Raw genomic sequence first — 21460 nt, 5'->3', positions numbered from 1 at the left:
TGGAGCTCGGTGGCCTGGGAGCATGGAACCTCTAGCAGGGCTATCCCTGCTCAGGAGGCCCTGTGCAACATGCTTCCTCCCCAGGGCTGTCTGTGGCCTTCTTGCAGAGGTTTCACGGCTGCGGACACAAAAGTTCGAGGGGATGGAGCTTCTGTCTATGGTCACGCATGTTTAGGGTTAGGGCCAGGGCTGGGCTGCTGGAGCTGTCAATGCGGCCTGGGGCACAGCTGCGGCAGGGCTTGGGCAAGGTGAGAGCGGCAGTCGCACCAAGGTGTGGCTCGGGGAGGCTGGGGTCCTGAAGGGGGTATGCCGGTCCCCTCGCTCCAAGCACAGGCCTGGTGTGGCCCAGCCCAGACGTAGGGAGATGCTGCCCTGACGTGCACCAGGGCACTAGTGCACTTGGCCTCTTTGTCTTATTTTAAGTTTGTTCTGTCGATGAGTAATCCTTCACTCTGGTCTCTGTTTAAAGATCGGCCTCTAGGTGCAGGTTGCTGGGGGGAAGCGGAATGTAAATAAGTCTGGCTTCACTTTGGAAAATCTCTTCTTGGCCTACTTTTTTTCCTCTGGGCACCTCGTAGGGGACGCCAAAAGCAGATGGATGTGCTGGGTCTGTTTTCTGGCATGCGGCTCGTGTTGAGTGGGCCCTGGCCCAGGTGGGGGTCACCTGCATCTGCTGTCCTCCCTGAGGTACTCAAGAGGAGGCCTTGGAAGGACCACACTGAAGAGCAATTTGTGCTGAGACCGGCCCTTCCCAACCTGCCTCCCTCCCACCTCTCAGGGTCTCTGTTGCTGCCCCCTGCAGCCACAGTGGCATCGCCTGTTACCCTGTTTCCCACCAACGTCTGTGAATTGTGTCCTGTCAGGACTGCCAGTTCAGAGTCTCCTGGCTGAGCTGGACAGCGTCCCCTGCACTCAGTGGCGAGCCAGTCCTCACAGACACATGTACCTGGGCCTGGCATGGCAGGGAGAACCAGGTGGCACCTGTAGGTAGCAGGGCTCACATCATCCTAGCTCCCGGGCCCGACTCTCACCTTCCATTTGCTTCAAAACACCTTGGCAGCTCAACACAGGCCCTGCGGAGTGCTCAGGGCATCTCCATAACACCCGAGACCAGCCACGGCCACCCTGCATGCTCAGCCATCACCTCTGCAGATTCTCACAGGTTGATACTTCAAGCACTTATTTAAGGCAATCATGGGATTTCAGGATCAGAAAGCCTTCCTCACCACTGCCTGGTAGCATATATAGGGCTTTCATGCCAATTAGGAAAAGCACCTCTTGAGGGCAGGTTGCTGAGGACAAGTACAGCCTCCTCCAGGCATGGTGTGCAGTCAGGCATGGGGCTAGGGGCTCACTGCACCCGGGATGGTGCACAGACAGGATAGGCTGGCGGCTGGGCCGACTCGGCTGACCCAGCTGGGCATGGCATGTGTCTGCTTTCACGTGCAGCCTGTTGAAACTAACAGCACAGCCTTCGCTTACCCCTACCACTTCCTTATTTCTATAGCAAGATCTTCACTTGCTGCTAATTGTCTGCAGATTTCTCTTCTGCTCTAATCAGAGTAAACCGAAGTATTTTAGTGCCTTCACTAATTTCATCCCCTTTCTCCTCTAGATGGTGGCTTGCTCATGCTTCTTCTAAAATAAGTAAACAATTCCCAGTTCTCCTACCAGAAGTCCCACTTCTGCGCTTCTCCCAGGGCTATGCTGGCTCCAGTTAGGGGGGTATGTGCTTCCTCCTCACCTCTTCCATCCAGGTGCAGCACCCACTCTGCAGGGAAGACCCACAGCAGGAGTGCTGTCAGGGGCAGCACTGGAGGCCAGGGGGCTGGGGAGGGCTGGGTAAGTCCTGTGGAAGGGCTGAAGCAGGCTGAGGAGCTCAGAGGCGACCAGGAACTACAGGCAGGGCGAGGATGAGTACAGATGCTCAGAGAAGGGTGCGGGACACCTATTTGTATACAATAGGCTACTGTATAGTAGTATGTTTATACTATACAGTAGTCTATTAGGTATGCGATAGCATTATGCCTAAAAAAATGTAAATACCAGAATTAAGAAATATTTTATTTGGCCGGGTGCGGTGGCTCATGCCTGTAATCCCAGCACTTTGGGAGGCAAAGGTGGGCAGATCACGAGGTCAGGAGATCAAGACCATCCTGGCTAACACTGTGAAACCCTGTCTCTACTAAAAATACAAAAACTTAGCCAGGCATGGTGGCGAGCGCCTGTAGTCCCAGCTACTTGGGAGGCTGAGACAGGAGAATGGCGTGAACCCGGGAGGCGGAGCTTGCAGAGCGCTGAGATTGTGCCGCTGCACTCCAGTCTGGGTGACAGAGCAAGACTCTGTCTCAAAACAACAACAATAACAACAACAAAAAAACATTTTATTTGTCCAGCACGGTGACTCACGCCTGTAATCCCAGCACTCTGGTAGCCTGAGGCAGGTGGTTCACCTGAGGTCACGAGTTTGAGACTAGCCAGGCCAAAATGGTGAAACCCTGTCTCTACTAAAAAGATGAAAATTAGCCTAGTGTTGTGGTGAGTACCTGCAATCCCAGCTACCAGGGAGGCTGGGGGTGAAGAATCGCTTGAACCCAGGAGGCGGAGGTTCCAGCGAGCTGAGATCAAGCCACTGCACTCCAGCCTTGTTAATGATCATCTGAGCCTTCAGGGACTTATAATTTATTTGCTGGTGGAGGGTCTTGTCTTGATGTGAATAGCTGCTGACTAATCAGGATGGTGGTGGCTGAAGGCAGGGGTGGCTGTGGCAATTTCTTAAAATAAGACAGCCATGAGGTTTGCTACATTGACTCTTCCTTTCATGATAGATTTCTCTATAGCATTTGATGCTGTTTGACAGCATTTTACCCACAGTAGAATTTCTTTCAAAATTGGAGTCAATCCTCTTAAACCCTGCTACTGCTTTATCAACTGTTTACGAGCTATTCTAAACCCTTTGTTGTCATTTCAATGATGTTCCCACCATTTTCACCAGGAGTAGATTTTATCTCAAGAAACCACTTTCTTGCCCATCCATAAGGAGCAACTCCTCCTCTGTTCAGGTTTTCTCATGAGATTGCAGCAATTCAGTCACGTCTTCAGGTTCAATTTCTAATTCTAGTTCTCTTGCTGTTTCTCCACATCTGCAGTGACCTCCTCCGCTGAAGTCTTGAACCAACCACTCAAAGTCATCCATGAGGATTGGAAGAACCTTCTTCAAAATTTCTGTTAATGTTGATATTTTGACCTCCCCATGAATCACAAATGTTCATAATGGCCCTAGAATGGTGAATCTTTTCCAAAAGGTTTTCAATTTACTTTGCCCAGATCCATGAGAGAAATCACCATCTATGGTAGCTATAGCCTATGAAAAGTACTTCTTGGCCGGGCACACTGGCTCACGATTGTAATCCCAGCACTTTGGGAGGCCAAGGCAGGTGGATCACTTGAGGCCAGGAGTTAAGAGACCAGCCTAGCCAACATGGCGAAAACCTGTCTCTAGTAAAAAAAAAAAATACAAAAATTAGCCAGGCGTGGTGGCACACGTGTGTAATTCCAGCTACTTGGAAGGCTGAGGCAGGAGAATGGCTTGAACCTAGGAGGCGGAGGTTGCAGTGAGCTGAGATCATGCCACTGCACTCCAGCCTGGACAACAGAGTGAAACTCCATCTCAAAAACAAAAAAAAAAAAAAACAAAAAAAAAAAAACAAAATAAATGTACTTTTTAAATAAGAACACTTGACAATCTAAACTATTCCTTGATGCATGAGCTGAGGAATGAATGCCGTGTCAGCAGGCATGAAAACAACATTCATCTCCTTGTACATCTCCATCAGAGCTCTCGGATAACCAAGTACACTGTCAATGAGCAGTAATATTTTACAAGGAATCTTTTTTCTGAGCAGTAGGTCTTGACAATGGACTTAAAATATTCAGGAAACCATGCTGTAAACACGTGCGCTATCATCCAGGCTTGGTTGTCCCATTTACAGAGCACAGGCAGAGTAGATTTAGCATAATTCTTAAGAGCCCTAGGGTTCTCGGAATGGTAAATGAACACTGGCTTCACTTAAAGTCACCAGCTGCATTAGCCCCTAAAAAGAGAGTCAGCCTGTCCTTTAAAGCTTTGAAGCCAGGCCTTGGTGTCTCCTCTCTAGCTATGAAAGTCCTAGATGGCATCATTGTCCAATACACAGCTATTTTGTCCACACTGAAAATCTGTTGTTTAGTGTGGCCACCTTCATCAGTGATTTTAGCTACATCTTCTGGATAACTTGCTTCAGCTTTTCCACTAGCACTTGCTGCTTTACCTTGTACTTTTATGTTACAGAGATGGTTTCTTTCTTTAAACCTCATGAACCAACCTCTGCTAGCTTCAAACTTTTTTCCTTTAGCTTCCTCACCTCTCTCAGCGTTCATGGAGTTGAAGAGAGTTAGGGCTTGCTCTGGATTAGGCTTTGACTCAAGGGAATGTTGCAGTTGGTCTGATCTATCCAGGTCACTCAAACATTCTCCGTATCAGCAATCAGGCTGTTTCACTTTCTTAAAATTCATGTGTTCCCTGGAGTACCACTTTTAACTTCCTTCAACAACTTCTCTTTTCATTGACAACTTAGATAACTGTTTGGCACAAGTTTCAGCCTATCTCAGCTTTTGACATGACTTCCTCGCCAAGCTTAATCATTTGTAACTTTTGACCGAAAGTGAGAGATGTTCAACTCTAGCTTTTGCTTGACCACTTAGAGGTCATGTAGGGTTACTAAATGGCCTGATTTCAATGTCGTTGTATCTCAGGGAAAAGATAGGCCTGAGGAGAGAAAGAGAGATGGGGGAATGGTGGGTTCGTGCAGCCATCAGAACACACACATCACTTATTGAGCAAGTTCGCTGTCTTATACGGGCATGGTCCATGGTGCCCCAAACAATTCCAACAGTAACACCAAAAATCACTGATCACGTCACCATAAAGATATAATGAAAAAGTCTGAAATATTATGAGAATTAGCAAAATGGGACACAGAGCCTCGAAGTGAGCACATGCTGTTGGAAAAATGGCACCACTAGACTTCGTGGATGCTGGGTGGCCCCAAAGCTTACATTTGTAAAAAAAAAAAAAAAATGTAGTATCTGTGAAGCACAACAAAATGAAGTGCAATGAAATGAGGTTTGCCTGTGTTTCAGATGCATTCTGAGGCTGAAGCCCCACCACTGGACAGGGCCCAGGGATGCCCAGCCTCGGTCCTCTGAAGGGCGATGAGTGGCTGATCACTCACTGTGGTGGCTGTGCTGGGAATTTCCCTCAGGGTGCATCATCACTCATGACTACCTCTTCAAAGGGCAGCCTGAAGCCAGCACTGGCTCACTTCCAACGGGGAAACTCCGCAGGGCTGTCTTGGCTCCAGAGCCCTGAGGATCAGCGAGGCTTCCCTTCAGCCACAGCTCAGGTGTGTCCTGAGAGCACTCCCCACAAACCTCCCCATCTCAGGGTCTGCCTCCAGGAAACCCAACCTAGACAATGCTGGTATCACTGGGGATGTGCTGCTAATACCTGGGTCTGCATGTCCTTCCTTCCACCGCAACCGGCCCTGCAGTGGCCTCAGACATCTCTGACCTTTGCCCGCCAGGCTCTATGTCATCCAGAGACTCTCTCAATAAAATTAACTGCTCTTCCCACTTGCATCTCCTCCACTTCCCCACCTGCTTGGGGTCCCAGCTCCGCCCTCTCTCTAGAGGTGCAGGCAGCAGGGGTGGGGATGAAGAGCACTCACCCCTCCGGTGGTTCTCAGGCTCACTCTCATATTCTTGGTCGCATCTGTCTGTAATATCCTGAGGACGGTGCTGCCAATGCCTGGAAGGGCTGACCATGGGGCCAGGCTGACCACAAGGCTGGGCACTGTCAGAGGAGGCTGGATGGCTGGCCTCTAAGACACCTCTTGGGAGTAGTACCCAGTGATTTTGCTGCTCCAGGCCTTCGTTCCAAGCCTGGCAGGGACTTATTTTACCGAGTCCTGTTGTCTTGAACTCACGTTGATCCAGTCCATTGCAGGCTGAGTGCAGGCACCAGCCTGTTCTCTGAATTTGCAATGGATGGTGCCCCTGTCTTGTGTTGGCATGGTTTGGTCAGCAGTCCTTTTCCTGTGTCCTAGAATGTGGGGACTGTTGTTATTGAGGCTGGTTCAGTGGCCTTTTGACCACACGCACAAATGGCAGTGGGGTCATGAGGCAGTCACTCCTGATCACATCAAGGCCTGCGAGGTCATCCCTGCCATGACAGAGAGCACCGTCTCACATGACCAATGTCAACCACCAGATCCAGGGACCTGGTCTGTACCCTAGCAGGGGAGGATGAAAACCGCTGGCCACCATTCCCCTGGGCTTCCCTTTCCCTGTTGCAGGCCAACCCCTTCCTCTCCCTAAGTCTTCCTCTGGGCTCCTGGATAGGACTCCCAGGCCCCTCAGGTGCCATCTGGGTGGTCACGCACCTCACAGGGTACCTGGTTTTCCCTTCAGGTGATGAACTGCACCCATCGACTGTGGAAGTTTCCTTCTCTGAATGCAAGCTGACATGCAGTCCCAGACCAAGGCTCTGTGCCAAGAGTTACGTTGCTCTCGGATTGCAGGCACGCAGATTAAGCCAGACCCAGGCATGTCTGTCTGATGTCTGTTTCTTCCTCCTCCTCCACCTCCTCCATTGCTGTAGGTGATGACAGGACATCTCGGATGGCTCCTGCAGGGTAGCCCCATGCGTTCTCCCCGCCTCCTCTGGTTCTTCACATTAGGCAGTGGCTCTAAGATGCCCATGAAGAAGTGGAGGTGAGAATCAACCCTTCCGAATCAGGGGCAACCTACTCACAGCATTTCATCAACCTTGAGACTCTCTGGGTGGGTTGGCCGTGCCCAGGAGCATGGCCTCTAGGAGCAGACACTCATATTTCTGCTTCCCCAAATCACAGCAGGTCTGTCAGAGGAATAACGGACAAGCCCCAGGGCCAGACAGTGGAATTCTCAACACAGTAGGGGGTGGAAAGGGGGTGCAGGAATGAGAGATGTCTCTGCAGACTCACAGTCGCCTCCATGCACTGGGTGAGCAAACTGAGACCCTTCTTGTGTTTCCAGGCAACTGAGCCCTTAGGGAATCCATGCCATGGAAGCCTTTCACATGCTGGAAGAAGGGGCAAGAACAACATCCAGCCATCGACATGCTAACCGTGCGGGATCAGGCCTCTTAATCTCAAGGGCTCATGTTTCAGCGCACATCATGTGGCCTGGAGAGGTCAAAGCTATGCAATTACGAAGATCAGGAACGAGGTCTCCTGAAGTCATTCCATGGCTGACTTTCACATCAGCCCCATCTGGGCCCTGGCTGGAGTCCCCAAGCCATCATTCTCCGGGCAGCAGCTCACTGTTGTTTGCTGTGGTTGTTTTTGCAACGACAGCACATCTCATGTTCAATTTCAGACTTCTGAACGTGACTTACAGATACTATTTTGGGAACAATGGTTAGATCAGACCCCCACCCCAGGTACCTGCCACAGGTAGGGTACGTGTGGGAATATCAGCGTCTTACAGCGGAAGAGGACAGGTGAGCAGTCAGGCTAATCCCCTCCCTCATAAACTGATGAGGTCAGTCTGATCTTTTCCTCTCTGGGGATAAAATAAAGGATGTCATGTTTGCAGAATGCATCATGCATGCTGCTGTAACATATGTAATGTTACCTGGCGTGTGACTGCTACTCAGTATAACAGCCACGAACACACATGGAATGGACCGTCACTAGTCACAGGTCATGCTGCCCATGATCTGGCTGCTGCATGGAGGGCCACTGTGTCACCTGCAGACACATTCCTACCTAAATCCTTGTCATCCTTAGAAGGATGTTGTCCGACACGTAAGTTTCCCTTCCCTCTTACCCAAATCTCAAGCTGAGTGGAAAGTACCCTCCCCTGGGGGAGAAGCCCAGAGGGAGACGGTGGAGGGCTAGAGGTCACAGCAACCTTGTCCCCCAGGGCGGGGGAACTGGGTGAAGAAGAGGTCCCCTGACACCTGCACCAAATTCAGAAGCCATCCAGGACAGAGAGGTGTGTCCACGGTTGAGGCCTCCAGAATATTCACAACTCTTGAGGGGCGACATGCCTGGAACTGTTACCTTTTGGGTCTCTAGGACAGAGCAGCCTTCTCAGATGGCTAATCCTTGAGCTCACCTCACACTGGGGAGCCCTCTGCACCCAGGAAGGGGAGGCCTTTGCTCACACAGAACAAGTGGCAGCTACTGAGAGCCTGTGACCAGGCATTCAGCTGGTCATGGGGACTCCAAAACAAACCCATCTGGGCTTTGCCCTTGAAGCACTCATGGCCTCAGCAACCTGACCTGTGTCCTGCCTCTCGTTTGGGAAACTCCATCACGGCCATCCCTTGTGGGTGGAGATTTCTTTCCTCAGATAGCATTCTGCATCTAATTCTTCAAGAGGAGCGGATTCATCACCCCCCACCCTCCCATGTGCCTCCTTGGCACCAGCTTTGCCTGAAGCTACCAGAACTGAGCTAGGAACATGGCAGGAGATGGAGGAAATATGTTTTTTTGTCCAGTGCTGGTGAAAACTTGAATATCAGTCTCAAGGCATCTGGAAGTAGCCTGCTCAGGAAGCTAGGTAAAAAATAGGCACATTTCAAATTCCTTTCATTACATTGGCTAATCACAGTGGGAGGACATTGGGAGCTTTCTTGCCGACCACTGGAGAAAGGCTGGCATTTCCACTGGGCTTAGAGGTGGCTGAGCGTGTGCCAGCAGCTGAGCTACTTCTAGACCTTTCGAAGCTTGGCAAGTTGCTCTTCAAAATACATTTTGCTTGAAATACATCCTATTCGGCCGGACACAATGCCTCACGCCTGTAATCCCAGAATTTTGGGAGGCCGAGTCAGGCTGATCACAAGATCAGGAGATCGAGACCATCCTGGTTAACATGGTGAAACCCCGTCTCTACTAAAAATACAAAAAATTAGCCGGGCTTGGTGGCGGGCGCCTGTAGTCCCAGCTACTTGGGAGGCTAAGGGAGGACAATGGCGTGAACTTGGGGTACGGAGCTTGCAGTGAGCCGAGATTGCACCACTGCACTCCAGCCTGGGAGACAGAGCAAGACTCCATCTCAAAAAAAAAAAAAAGAAATACATCCTGTTCTGCAACAACACAGGTTCTGAGTGTCCCTCTGACCTCTGACCCAGCCTGTATTGACAGAGCTTTCTGTATTTGTCATATTGTTTGCTAAGTTCATAGACTTCACCTTAACACAGTCATTCCAGTGACTGAGCTCTGCCAAACACAAGAGCAAAAGGGAGTCTAATTCTTCAGAGCATGATTTAAATGGGGAATTTTAAAATTGCACTTATCTGTTAAGAGCTGTAATTTAACTGGGCAGATGTTCTAAACAAGATAAGTATCTCACTTCCTAGCACTGATTCATCTGGTTATATCTGGGGATGAGATGCAGCTGGCATGCGCTGGTGTGGCCCTGGGATGGAGGCTGAAACACAGAAGCACTTCCAAGCAGTTGGTGACTACTGGCTGCCCAAGCTCCTATACTACCCGCTGCTCTGCACACCTGCTTCCCTCCTGCCTCTCCCCCCCAATCTCGGACTTTCCATGCTATGGAGAGCCTGCTCCACACTATGGCTGGCTCCTCTCCTGTTGACTGGGACCTGCATTGTGAATACTCTGAATATCCTCCCTGCTTAGAAGAAAGGTCCTAGAAACACCAACATCAAAAGGAACTGCTAGACTTTCGTCTTCCACACTCTCCTTTCAGTGGTGTTATTAGATGCACATAACTATACTGGCCAACTAGTAACACATGGGAAAAACCTGCGGAAACCACACGTGGACAGGCCAGCCCAGGCAGGAGGGAGGGCTGCAGGCACGGGACCCCGACAGACACAAAGGGCAGCTCACACGTTGAGGGGCAGCTGGACCTTGGGAGGCGTGCCCTGCTCTCCAGACACCGAGGCAGCTCGTGGGACAGCTGTGGGGGTAGATCCTGCCGAGGAGGAGGCATCCTGGAAACAGACAAGAGGGGACAGGAGTGAGGAGATAAGAGACTCCATCCAAGGGAAAGAGAAATGCAAGGTGAGGCTGCATCCACAGGTGCCTGTGCTTCCCCAGCTGCCTGGATGTTTGGCCTCCAAAGTGCCGTGCCTACCTGGACTGTCAAAATGGTTCTCCAACCATGAGAGGGAGCCTGGCAGCCCAGGACCCCTGCCCTGAGGTGGTTTTCAAGAGGCCCTTCCCAGCAGCTCAGGGAGCCTTCTACGGCCTGCGTCCAGGCTGGTCAGCATCACGCTATAGTCAGGATGCAGAGAGGCCGTGTTCCAGACCTGGCTTTCTTCTTAGACCTTGAATTAATTATTATTGTGTTTGTTTAAAAAAATCCACACAAAATCTTTCATGCTATGAAACAGAGCTTATTTAAAAAGAGCATCCCCAGGAACTGGAGATTAATCCCTAAAGAAAATTAGTCCCATGACAGCAGACAGAGCAGCAGGCCAAGAGGACCGGGAGTCACAGGGCGCCCCCCTCCCCCCAAGACCCCAAAGTGCTCCAAGCTTCAAGGGTTTTTTAAGCGAGGAGATGACCCGAGGAACGGTCAGCATCAGTGGTGAGCTGTGCTCTCCGGGGGCAGTGGGGCGGCTGAGGGAGGAATCTGGGTGGCATCATGGTCTTGCCAAGGAAATTCCTACATGGAGAATCCTCAGCCCCAGCCCGTGCAGGGCAGAGCTGCCCCCAGGTCCCCCTACCACCCAGCCTGCTCGCCCTGCCCCGGCCTTCCCTAGGACAGTGTCCTGTCTTCCTGTTCAGAGGCATTCGATGGCAGAGGGGTCTGACCTGTGTCCCTCTCAAACATCTGTCCGAGTCCCAGCCCTGGCACCAGTGCTTGTGGTCTTATCTGGAATAGGGGTCTTTGCAGATGTGAGGTAAGGAGACTGAGAATAGATCATCCTTGATTAGAGTGGGCCCCAAATCCAATGACGAGTATCCTTACAAGACAGAGGAGGAGGAGCGGGATGTGGAGGGGAAGGAAGCCCATGCAAGGATGGAGCAGAGACAGGAGTGATGCATCCACAAGCCAAGGGGTGCTGAGGATGCCAGCAGCCACCAAAGCCAGGCGGGAGCCCCCGAACAGACTCCCCTCAGCCTCAGGAGGAACTAGACCTGCCCACACCTTGACTTGGGGCTTCCGACCTCCAGAGCTGTGAGAGAACAACTTTCTGTTGCTTTTAGCCACCTAAGTTTGTGGTACTACTCCGGAAGCCCCAGGATACCCCATCAGAGGGGCTGTCGGGGAGCCTGGAGGAGGAAGGGGTCCATCTCCCTTCAAGGAGGGAGCCAAGGGTCTCCTCCCTTCCTCAGGGATCCCATTTAGGCCTGACGAGGGGCAGAATAGGGGTCCCGGCAGAAACTGGAGCAGAGGATGTGGCCAGGTTGCAGGTACCTTGGAGAAAGACAGGTTTGGCGGGGTGCGGGGGCTGCCTGGCTCTGAATGAGGAAGGTGCCTGTGTCCCCAGTGTGTGTCCTCAGGTGAGTGAAAGGCACTAGAAGCAGAGACCACACAGATGGGAGAGCCACCTGGAAGTTGCCCCAGGCAGGCAGCCAGCCCTGTACCCTGACTGGCCTCACACCACCTTCTTAGCCTAGGAGCAAGAGGCTTCTCAGCTTTCTCATCACTCACTGACCAGGTCTGGCCTTGCTTAACTGATAACCTTTGCATGCTGCCGGCCACCTACCTGCCCCTGTCTGGCTGGTCACAGCCCTCCCTGACCAGTGATCATGAGCAAAGCCTAAAACCATGCTATGCGGGCAGCGTCTACAAAGTCAGAAACGATTTCTTCCTCCTGTTTAAACCCAGTGCGCCTGGCAGAATGAGCAGGTGCAACCGAGAGACTCCCCTCGTGTCTCTAGGGTAACTCCAAGTCTCAAATGACTTCTATTGCAGTGCAGACACTGTGAGAGAAACCTTTTATTTTCAAAGGCTCCTGAGAGAGCCAGGTGTCCAGAGGGCGGCCCCTCACGGACCTCGTCCCTCGGCTACATGAAGAAGCAGGAAAGGCTGAGCACCGTGTGGGAACAGGGCTGAAAGGGGGCATTCCTTCCCACGGATGGATTCCAGGGTCTTCTGTCTGCCCGGGACACCCGCTGTCTCCATGGAGGGAGACAGGGACCAGGAGGTATCCCCAACAATGCCAGGATCACTTTCCTTCTAGAAAACTCCCCAGAGCCGGTCCGGATCATGGGTCACCATCCATGGAGGTGTAGGTGGGGGCTGGAGAGTGAGTATGAGGGCAGAGACACCCCAAGGGAGGGAGAAGGAGAAGCTGCCACCTCACTCTCCACCAGGCCCTCCCTGCCCCAGGCATCTGTGCAGAGGAGAGGGTGTCCCCGTGCTGCTTTCTCCAGTGTCCACTGAAGAAATGTGTGGGAAGGATCTTAGGGTCATTCACTCACCCATTCAAATAGTTACCAAGCAGTTCCAGCACAGGGACAACAGGCTACACACTGACACGCGATGACCTGGCAGTCGGAACTGGCCCTGGGCCCCCATGGGGAACACTATGGCCTGTGACTGTGTGGGACTTGCAATCCAGGTGGCTAAACACTGGACATTTTTTTGAGATGAAGTCTCACTCTGTCGCCCAGGCTGGAGTGCAGTGGCGCGATCTCGGCTCACTGGAACCTCTGCTTCCGGGCTCAAGCGATTCTCCTGCCTCAGCCTCCTGAGTAGCTGGGATTACAGGTGCGCACTATCACTCCCGGCTATTATTTTGTTTGCTGTTGTTTTGAGACAGAGTCTTGCTCTGTCACCCAGGTTGGAGTGCAGTGGCACAATATCAAGTGCAGTGGCTCACACCTGTAATCCCAGCATTTTGGGAGGCTGAGGGGGGCAGATCATGAGGTCAGGAGTTCGAGACCAGCCTGGCCAATATGGTGAAACCCCATCTCTACTAAAAATACAAAAATTAGCCAGGCGTGATGGCGCACGCCTGTAATCCCAGCTACTGGGGAGGCTGAGGCAGGAAAATTGCTTGAACCCAGGAGACAGAGGTTGCAGTGAGCTGAGCTATTTTGTATTTTTAATAGAAACAGGGTTTCACCATTTTGGCCAGGCTAGTCTTGAACTCCTGACCTCAGGTAATCTGCCCTCATTAGCCTCCCAAAGTGCTGGGATTACAGGCGTGAGCCACTGTGCCTGGCTTGGACATGTAATTCTAAGCATGCAGGAGCCCCGGGAAGTTCAACGTGCACAGGCCCCTTACACAGGTACCCAACCTGGGCTGGGCGGGGCTGGAAGGGCTTCGAAAGGCATGAGGCAGGCTTGTTAGGGAATGTCTTAGTCTGTTTAGTGTTGCTCACGACAGAATACTTAAAACTGGGTGATTTATAACGAAAAGGAATTTATTTCTTATAGTTCTGGAGACTTGAAAAGTGTAATGCCGCACAGCCATTTCTGGTGACAGCCTTCTTGCTGGTGGGGACTCCACAGAGCACTGCATGACGAGGGGGCTGAGCGTGCTGGCTCAGGTCCTGCTCCTTCTTCTTAGAAAGCCACCAGCCCTGCTCCCATGAGCCCAGGGATCCACGATTCAGCCTTGCCCTCATGACCTAACTGCCTCCTGAGAGGGTCTTCACTCTGAGGGCACGGAATCCCTGCCAAGACGGGCAGGGAGAAGGCAACCACAGGCCAGGACCTGCCAGCTTTGCAGGGAACCCATCAGGAAGTACGAGGGAGCCCAGCCTGCACCGGCAGACGGCAAGGTAGCCAGGAGGGGATCTGGACGCGCTCAGGGGGCTGTTAGTAGGAATAGCAGCCGCGACTGTAGCACCTGTGACCGAAGCACTCGCCCTGTGCAGAGCCTACCATGGCTGGGCCCAGCTCTGGGCACTTCCCCGGAACAATGCTTTCAACCTTCGCAAGCCTGCAGATGGGTATTTCAAACTCAGCCTATGCAGAGGCCACGTGCTTAGCCACCACACCGTGGTATAAGTTCCTCACAGCTGCTGAAACGAACAGCCAGCCACAGACTCAGGGGCTTATAATCACACAGAAGGTCCTGAAGTCAGAAATTCTAAAATCAAGGTGTGGCAGGGCTGTGTTCCCTCTGGGAGTCCGGAGGAGACTCCATTCCCTGCCTTTGCAGCTTCTAGAGGCTGCCCACGTTCCTTGGCCCCCTCCACATTAAGGCCAGCAGTGGTGCGTCTTCCTCTCTCTCACCTCTGCTTCTACCACCCCATCCCCTTCCCTGACTCTGGCCTCTGCTTCCCTCTCGGGAGGGCCTTTGTGGCTGAGGTGGCCCAGGTGATCCAGGAGCATCTCCATCTCAGGGTCTTTTCCCATTTGCCACGTCAGATGACACATTCTCAGGTTCTGGGATCAGCACTTGGATATGTGTGGGGGCCATCATTCCCTTCTCCACCAACAAGAATAGGTCTGAAGGACATTGAGGGAGGAGCATGGGCTGAGTTTCCAGCCTTGGCCAGATGGAGATGCTGCTGGAGAGACAGGAGCAAGACCAGAGAGGCCATGAGCTCGCTGCTGGACATGCGGTAGTTGGTGTGCCTGGAAACATCTCAGTGTGGATGATGAGGGTGCTGGTGATGCCAACCAGGAACTCAGAGGGCATTGGCTTGGGCAGAAGATCTGGGGTCATGTATATATAGCTGATCTATGAGGCAATGCAGTCTCGTGGCAAAGCCCTTAGCTCCCAGGTGTGTGACCTGTTTGTGTGACCGTAGCCAAGATGGCACCTGTGAGCCTCTGATCTACCATCGTGTCCATTGAGGGTCATGAACTTCTGCTCTGACCATAATGGTAACGGGCCAGGTTTACCCTCCTGCCTGAAAAAACTGAAAAACCAGATGAAGCCTGAATCAAAGCTCCCAAGACTATAGAAAAGAAGCAGTGGAGGACAGAGCCCCCAAGACATGAGAAGACGGGCTGGTGGAGGCTCGCATGGTCTACACAGCTGTAGTACGAAGTAAGACAATCCACAGTCTATAAAGCAGTCACTCTAACTCCACAGAATAGGCCCTCAACAAAGGCTCGTGATAATTGTCCTGAAGCCAATGGGGTAGATGGTGCAGTGGCCTGGAAGACAGTAAGGAGGGAGGACGCCCTGGCCCCGCCTGCGGGACGTCACCCAGAAGAGGGCCCTGAAGGAGGCCAAGATGGGGCAGCCTGAGAAACGGAAGGAGACCCACAGTCCAGGGGAGACAGTGCTTCAGAGGGAATGTCATTGTTCATTGAGCTGCACGCTGTGGAATGGCCAAGGAAGCCGAGGACCTAGACGGACCCACCTGTCTTGGCTTTACTGACATGCACAGGTGCTTCCTGGGGCAGGTGACTACCCTGCTGGACCACTGGAGGGGAGTTACACCTCTTAATCCCACTCATAGGACACGGAGGACCCCAGTGTGCTCCGTGCAGGGAAAGCCCTCACTCCTGGCTTGGGCTACTGGACCCACAGTCCCCTGGCTTCTGTCCCATTCTGCCATAGTTAGTACCAGAGAAGCCTGCAAACTCAGGTCCCGCAGGGCATGGCCCTCGTGACATGCCCGTGCTGTGTGGAGGGCTGGTGGGGGCAGGGCCCCAGTGCACAGAATAGGGAGGGGAATGGGGGGCTGGAGTTCTCACACAGTCAGCCCCACGTCTTGGTGATTTGGGTTTGTAGACAAAGCTGTTCTCCATTCTAGAGGGGGAGAGACAGACAGGAAGACACAGAGACACAGAGAGAGACAGAGGTAGACAGAAATAGAAAGAGACAGAGAGACAGAGACAGAGAAGGAAAAAAAGCCTGTAGCCCCAGCAGTTTCCTGTTAAGAATGAATCCTAAAATAATCAGACAGGCCAGGCACGGTGGCTCACGCCTGTAATCCCAGCACTTTGGGAGGCCAAGGCAGGCAGATCACTTGAGGTCTGGAGTTTGAGACCAGCCTAGCCAACATGGTGAAACCCTGTCTCTACTACAAATACAAAATGTAGCTGGGCATGGTGGCGGGCACCTGTAATCCCAGTTATTGGGAGGCCGAGGCAGGAGAATCACTTGAACCCAGGAGGTGGAGGTTGTGGTGAGCCGAGATCATGCCACTGCACTCCAGCCTGGGCGACAGAGCAAGACTCTGTCTCAAAAATACATACACACACACACACACACACACACATACACACACACACACACACACACACACATATATATAAAATAATGATAATCAGACAAGTCAGAATGGAGGTATAGGTAAGGATTTCGCAGCAGCACTGTTTATGATATGAAAAACCTGCGCTCCTGATGCAAGCTAAAATGTCCCATGGTGTAGGGCTGGCAGGCTGATGAGGAAACAGAACGCCCCACCGCCGCCTGTGCCGTGGTCTCCATGGCCAGGCCTGAAGGGCCATGTAGGGTATGCAGAGTGGAAATGGAGGTGAGAGCCTTGCATATGAAGGCTTATCTAATTTCTGACAGTGATACATGTATTTTCACGGCAAAAAGTCAGGAAACTTACATACCGAACCATAACTTTGCTCCTTTGGGGAGCTGCCTTTTGGGATAATTTTATTGTTTTTTAATCTACACTTTAATATCAAGTGACAACGGTTTCCTGAAACATTTCCACAGTGGTATGAGAAGAATAACAGATTTAACACTTGAGGTCTGGCTGGCGGTAAACTTGTGTCTTTCTCAATCCCCCATGTGCCATCTTTGTCAGGGGATCCTGGGAGCTGACAAAGGGCAGGGGTGACCCTGTAGCACCAGCAGGGGCTGGGCCGGCAGTTCTGTGCTCCCAGGCACTGGGCACTCGGCTCTGCAGCAGCGGGAAGAGTGGGTACGTAAGATGATAGGCACGCACTGGTCCTGCTCTTGTTACCATGCCTGCTGTCCTGTTCTGATAAACGCTCCACAAACAGCCAAGCTGTCCCAAACCAGCACAGCACAAGCAAAGTGCAGCTAGAGCCACGGTGGGGCCACACTAGGAGGGTGGCCTGCCTGGAGCCTGCCCCGGCACTTGGATCTCCACCTCCCAATGTCCTGGAGCTGCTCAAGCCATACTCCAGTGAAAGGGGGCCAATGTGTTTGGCCAGGAGAGACCGAGGAGACTGTGTTTTGTCTGCTGGGCAGAGGCTGAAGGCTGGGCTGAGAGTGCCCACCTTGCAGAGCACACACACGTGCACCACAGCGGTCAAAGGCTCACTATCCCATCTGTGCCGGCCTCCACCGACTGCCCTGTGTGAGTCCAGCGTAAAGCAACCCATAGCGCTGGGTGTCTGGAGGCTCGGGAGGGCTCAGTCAAGGAACCTGGGGCGTGGACAGTGGGAGCTGCCACAGGGCCCATTCAGGGTGCTGGGGCCTTGGCTACCCTGACACAGGCTGTCCCTAAAGACAGCAGGAGGGAGACATTCTGGCGGCTTCACTGGAATCCTGGCCTTCAGCTGACACTTGATACAGCGAAAGCTCCTAGCAAATATGTGGGATTTAACAACAAGCTATTACTTAGAGCTGGAACGAGGAGCGGAGAGAGAGGTCAGATGTGTGGAAATGCTTTTTCCCAAAGGTCAAGATGAAGAGTGCCTAAAACTGATGTGGCTGCGCGTGGCTCCCGTGTGGCTGGACCTCCTGGCATGGATGTGTGGTGTGGTGCCCAGAGTGATAGGTGCCATGGGACATCCTGTTGTGTAGGAGGCAACGCTGGGGTGGGCCCTGCCCTCAGGGATACAGAAACTAAAAGTACAAAGAAGTGGCTGGCACAGTGGTTGTGGCTTCTTGATGCTGATGGGGTCAGTCTGTCCTCTGAATCTGGTCTCTGTTGCTACGGATGCAAACAAGCAGCAACTTCCTGGTGGCCGCGGTGGGAGGGGGTCAGCGTTCCTCCCACTGACAGGCTCGGCAGCACCATACTGGGGGCCACAGGCCCAGCTGTTCACAATGTGACTCCCAAGAACACGAGGCCTGCTGAGGGGCAGAGATGAGCAGCCACTGCTAACCCTGGCAGGAACTAACTGCAGGGCAAGGGGCCTCTCCTTTAAATGACTGTAACCAGGAACTCCTGAGTAAAGGCACGGGCTTCCACATGGCCAGCATCCTGCAAAGCCTGCGCTAGATGCGTTTCCAGCCCCCAACCAATGGCTCCTCTCCCCTGAAGTCTTCATAACGAGGCTGAGAGCTGCTGACTATGACGCTGGGACTTGAGGGCTCCTTGCCTCCAGCTCCAACCATGGCACTTGGCCCTGGATGCAGGCCTGGCTTCCTCCTAACCACAAGCCACCTTTCTGATGCTGCTTTTATTTTTAATGGCTTGATTTAAAACGATTCTAGGCCTTAAGGGATAAGGAAAGACTTGGCAGGAGTGAGGGAGTCAGCCAGTGATAAAAACAAGAAAAGAGACGGAGTTCCAGGTGCTTTGAGTAAAAAGAATTGGGGACACAGCCCTCAGACAGATGTTCATCCTATCTCCAAGATCACCCGATGGAAATCTCTGCTCTGACTTCAAAGCTAAGTGCAGCCCTGTCTGCCATGAAGTTGCGCCCAGCAGCCCATGCCCAGGCAAAGGCTCTGACTATAATAAAGTAGGTTTGCACCATGGTCTTTTTAAATGGCTCCATAATGGATATCCGCCAGGATTTGGCCTGGGCAAGTGGACACATGTGTTCCGAAGGAGCTGGCTGACCATGCAGCGGCCCAGTTCTCTGACGCACTGACCCTACAGAACACTCCAGCATTCCCTCCCTTGGGCAGGATGCTTAACAACACAGCCTGTGAGCATTTCACATGAGCCCAGCAGTGCAGGGTCAGCTGGCAGGGCTATAGGTAGGAGAGGCTGGCCTCGTCTGATGGAACTTAGCACAAGCAAACAGTAAAGTGACAGTGTGTGCACTGATGCTGCTCCCTGGGTGCACGGAGCTGTGGGGACCCTCCGCACCGAGGTCAGGGCTGGAGCTCAGCCTGACTGTGCAGTGTCCTGGATCCAGGCAAGCTCCAATGCTCCTGCATCTCTCTCCCTATCACAGAGCTCACAGGTGAATGGCACACAGCCCTGGAGCTGCTAGTCAGTAAAGACTGGGCTGTCATTTGTGACGGCAATATGTTTCATCAAATTCCAGCCTCCCTGGTTGGAAGCCTGGTGTCAGCTCTGGTGGCAGTGCTGTGGCCACGGTTCCCCGATTCTAAACCGCCTGGTTGTAACCAGACACTAGAGACTCCTCCGCTGCATTGTAATGGGGCCCCTAAGCAGTGGCTGGGAACCAGGCCATAGTAGTTTCCTGCTGGGATTACTAAAAGGGAAAAAAGAGGGTCTGGGGGTTGGCAGGCTGTACGGGGGCTCCGAGTCTCTTTCAGTGACACTATGGAACAGACGAAGACCCCGAGAAGAAACATCTCGTTTAAATTTTTAATATGAGTCCAGAAAACACTGTCATCACCCCAAGGAGCAGTGAAACGGGCATGCATTATTCATCACTTGCTCCCACTCCATTACAAGGGGTGTAAATCAGACCCTCGTGAACTTGTTTCCCAAAGAAAACTCTAGAATAAAACATTTATGGCCTGATTCTTCTGCCTGGTTCTGCAAAGAGGAGCAAGCAGCTTGCGCAGCCAGAGGCCCCGCCTGCCTCTCGATCTCCCTCTTGGGGAGGGCAGCGGCCAGGAAGCCCCAGCGAGGGGGGTCTGTCCTGTGAGAGGCAGCGGCCATGCCTTCTGCCCACATAACTTCAGCACTCTCAGCTGGTGAGGGGAGCTGCTTGCTCGCCGCTGAAGATGGAGGTCAGAACTCACCTCCACTGCTGCCCACAGGCCACCTGCCCCCGCAGGAGTTCCAAATTTGCTGCTGGATATTTGATTCTCACCCACAGGTCGGATCTGGCCCAGTGTTCTGCTTTTGTGAATAAAGTTTTATTGGCATCCAGCCACGCCCACCATTCACTGCGGTCTCCAGCTGCTCTGACACTGCAGGGTGGAGCTGAGTCACTGCAGCAGACACCACCTGGCTGCAAAGTCTAGATTATTCACTATCTGGCTGTTTCCTTTAGAAAGTTTGCTGCCCCTGTTCTAGGTGTCTATGATGAGAAGATGAACCTCCTCCCCTTTCTGCCCTTGTCTTACTGGGCCAATAATTGCAACCAAAAAGTGAAAGTTGTGATCAAAAGCTTAACAAGGAATTCCCACAATATTACTAAGGAGAATGGATTAAAACAGTGGAATACAGGAGGAGTGCATCCACAACCCGACTCCAGTTTGGGGAATGAAAATCTCAAAACACCAAGAGGAAAGGGGAGGTCTGTTAGGGAAGTTATAGGACCCGTTTCTCACCTACCTGGGGCTTCCCAAGCCTCAGCTAAAAAGCAACCTATCTTGCCCTAGAGGCTTTCTTCTATCAGGAAGAGACATGGATGGCCTCTGCTCATGGCCTTCCTCACAGATCTCACTTGCCTGTTGCCTCTGATGGTAGCAAGGCTCTGAACCCTCCTCCATGTGCGCCCCATCAGGCCAGAGGCATCTCCGTCCTGCTTTGCATAAAAGGCACAATATTCATCCACATCCAACTGTGCATCCGTTCTGCCTTCAAACAGAAAATGCCTCCTTTACAGGCAATGGCTGCAGGAGGGGTGGAGTTTGAAATATCCTTTTGTTCAACTCTAATTCACTGTGTCCATCTATCCGTCCTTCTGTCTGAGACTGCCAATGCCAGGTATTGCTTATACAGAGAGGGAACAGAGAGTGTGGCACTCTCTGCCATAGCAAAGCTCACGGGCTGGTAGAGGGGACACTGACAGGGGGACAAGGTCCCGAGAGCGAACCCTGCCTGGGCATGAGGGCATGTGGGACCCCGTTTTTCTCGCCCCTCAAACCCACACTGCGTCCAGATAACGCCTGTGGAGAGGTAGGCGGTTTAGCCTGGAGTGGGAGGGCAGATGAGCTCTGGCAAAGGGAGGCCGAGGCAGTCAGGAGAACTGGGTGGAGAAGGTTCTTAGCTCCTCACAGTCCTCCTGTCTAGGGCCATCATGGGCCTTCACATTATAGCCCTGAGGGCACCGACCTCAGTGGCCTGGTTTCCTCCTGCTTTACCTGTGCTGATCGAGGCCCTTCCTTTTTTCTACCCTCTGAGGCATGAACTGTGTGCTAGTCTCCTGGTGGGCCCCATGGGGCCTACAGGTGCCCTCAGAGGGTGGAAAAACCCTCTGTGGATCCCTGCAGGATATGGCTTCAACAGCTGCTAGGACAAGGAAGTGGCTCTCCTATGCTGCCAGCCAACAAATGCCCACCCAGAGCTCCTGGATGCTCTCCAAATGCCAAGAAGACCCAAGGATCTTTCCTGACTCTGCCCAAGGATGGCCTGGAGGCACAGGCAGAAACCCCTGGATCTGGTTCCTAGCTTGTCATAGTAGCAAAAGAAACGCTGCCGGCACCCTGCACTGTGTTTGGCAAGCTTTG

The 21460-nt window shown here is 52.6% G+C and overlaps 1 protein-coding gene across 1 annotated transcript in view; it reads right to left on the bottom strand.

The window, feature by feature from the left end:
• The window catches only part of SH3RF3 (SH3 domain containing ring finger 3), a 181101-nt gene that overhangs the window by 73658 nt on the left and 85983 nt on the right, over positions 1-21460 (bottom strand). Inside the window, 1 exon segment of the mRNA XM_030920461.1 lies at positions 9929-10048. Within this exon segment, the coding sequence (XP_030776321.1) occupies positions 9929-10048 (120 nt within the window).

This window comes from Rhinopithecus roxellana, chromosome 17, assembly GCF_007565055.1.
Source record: "Rhinopithecus roxellana isolate Shanxi Qingling chromosome 17, ASM756505v1, whole genome shotgun sequence".
Lineage (NCBI taxonomy): Eukaryota > Metazoa > Chordata > Mammalia > Primates > Cercopithecidae > Rhinopithecus > Rhinopithecus roxellana.
This window is presented reverse-complemented; position numbering and strand designations above follow the sequence as displayed.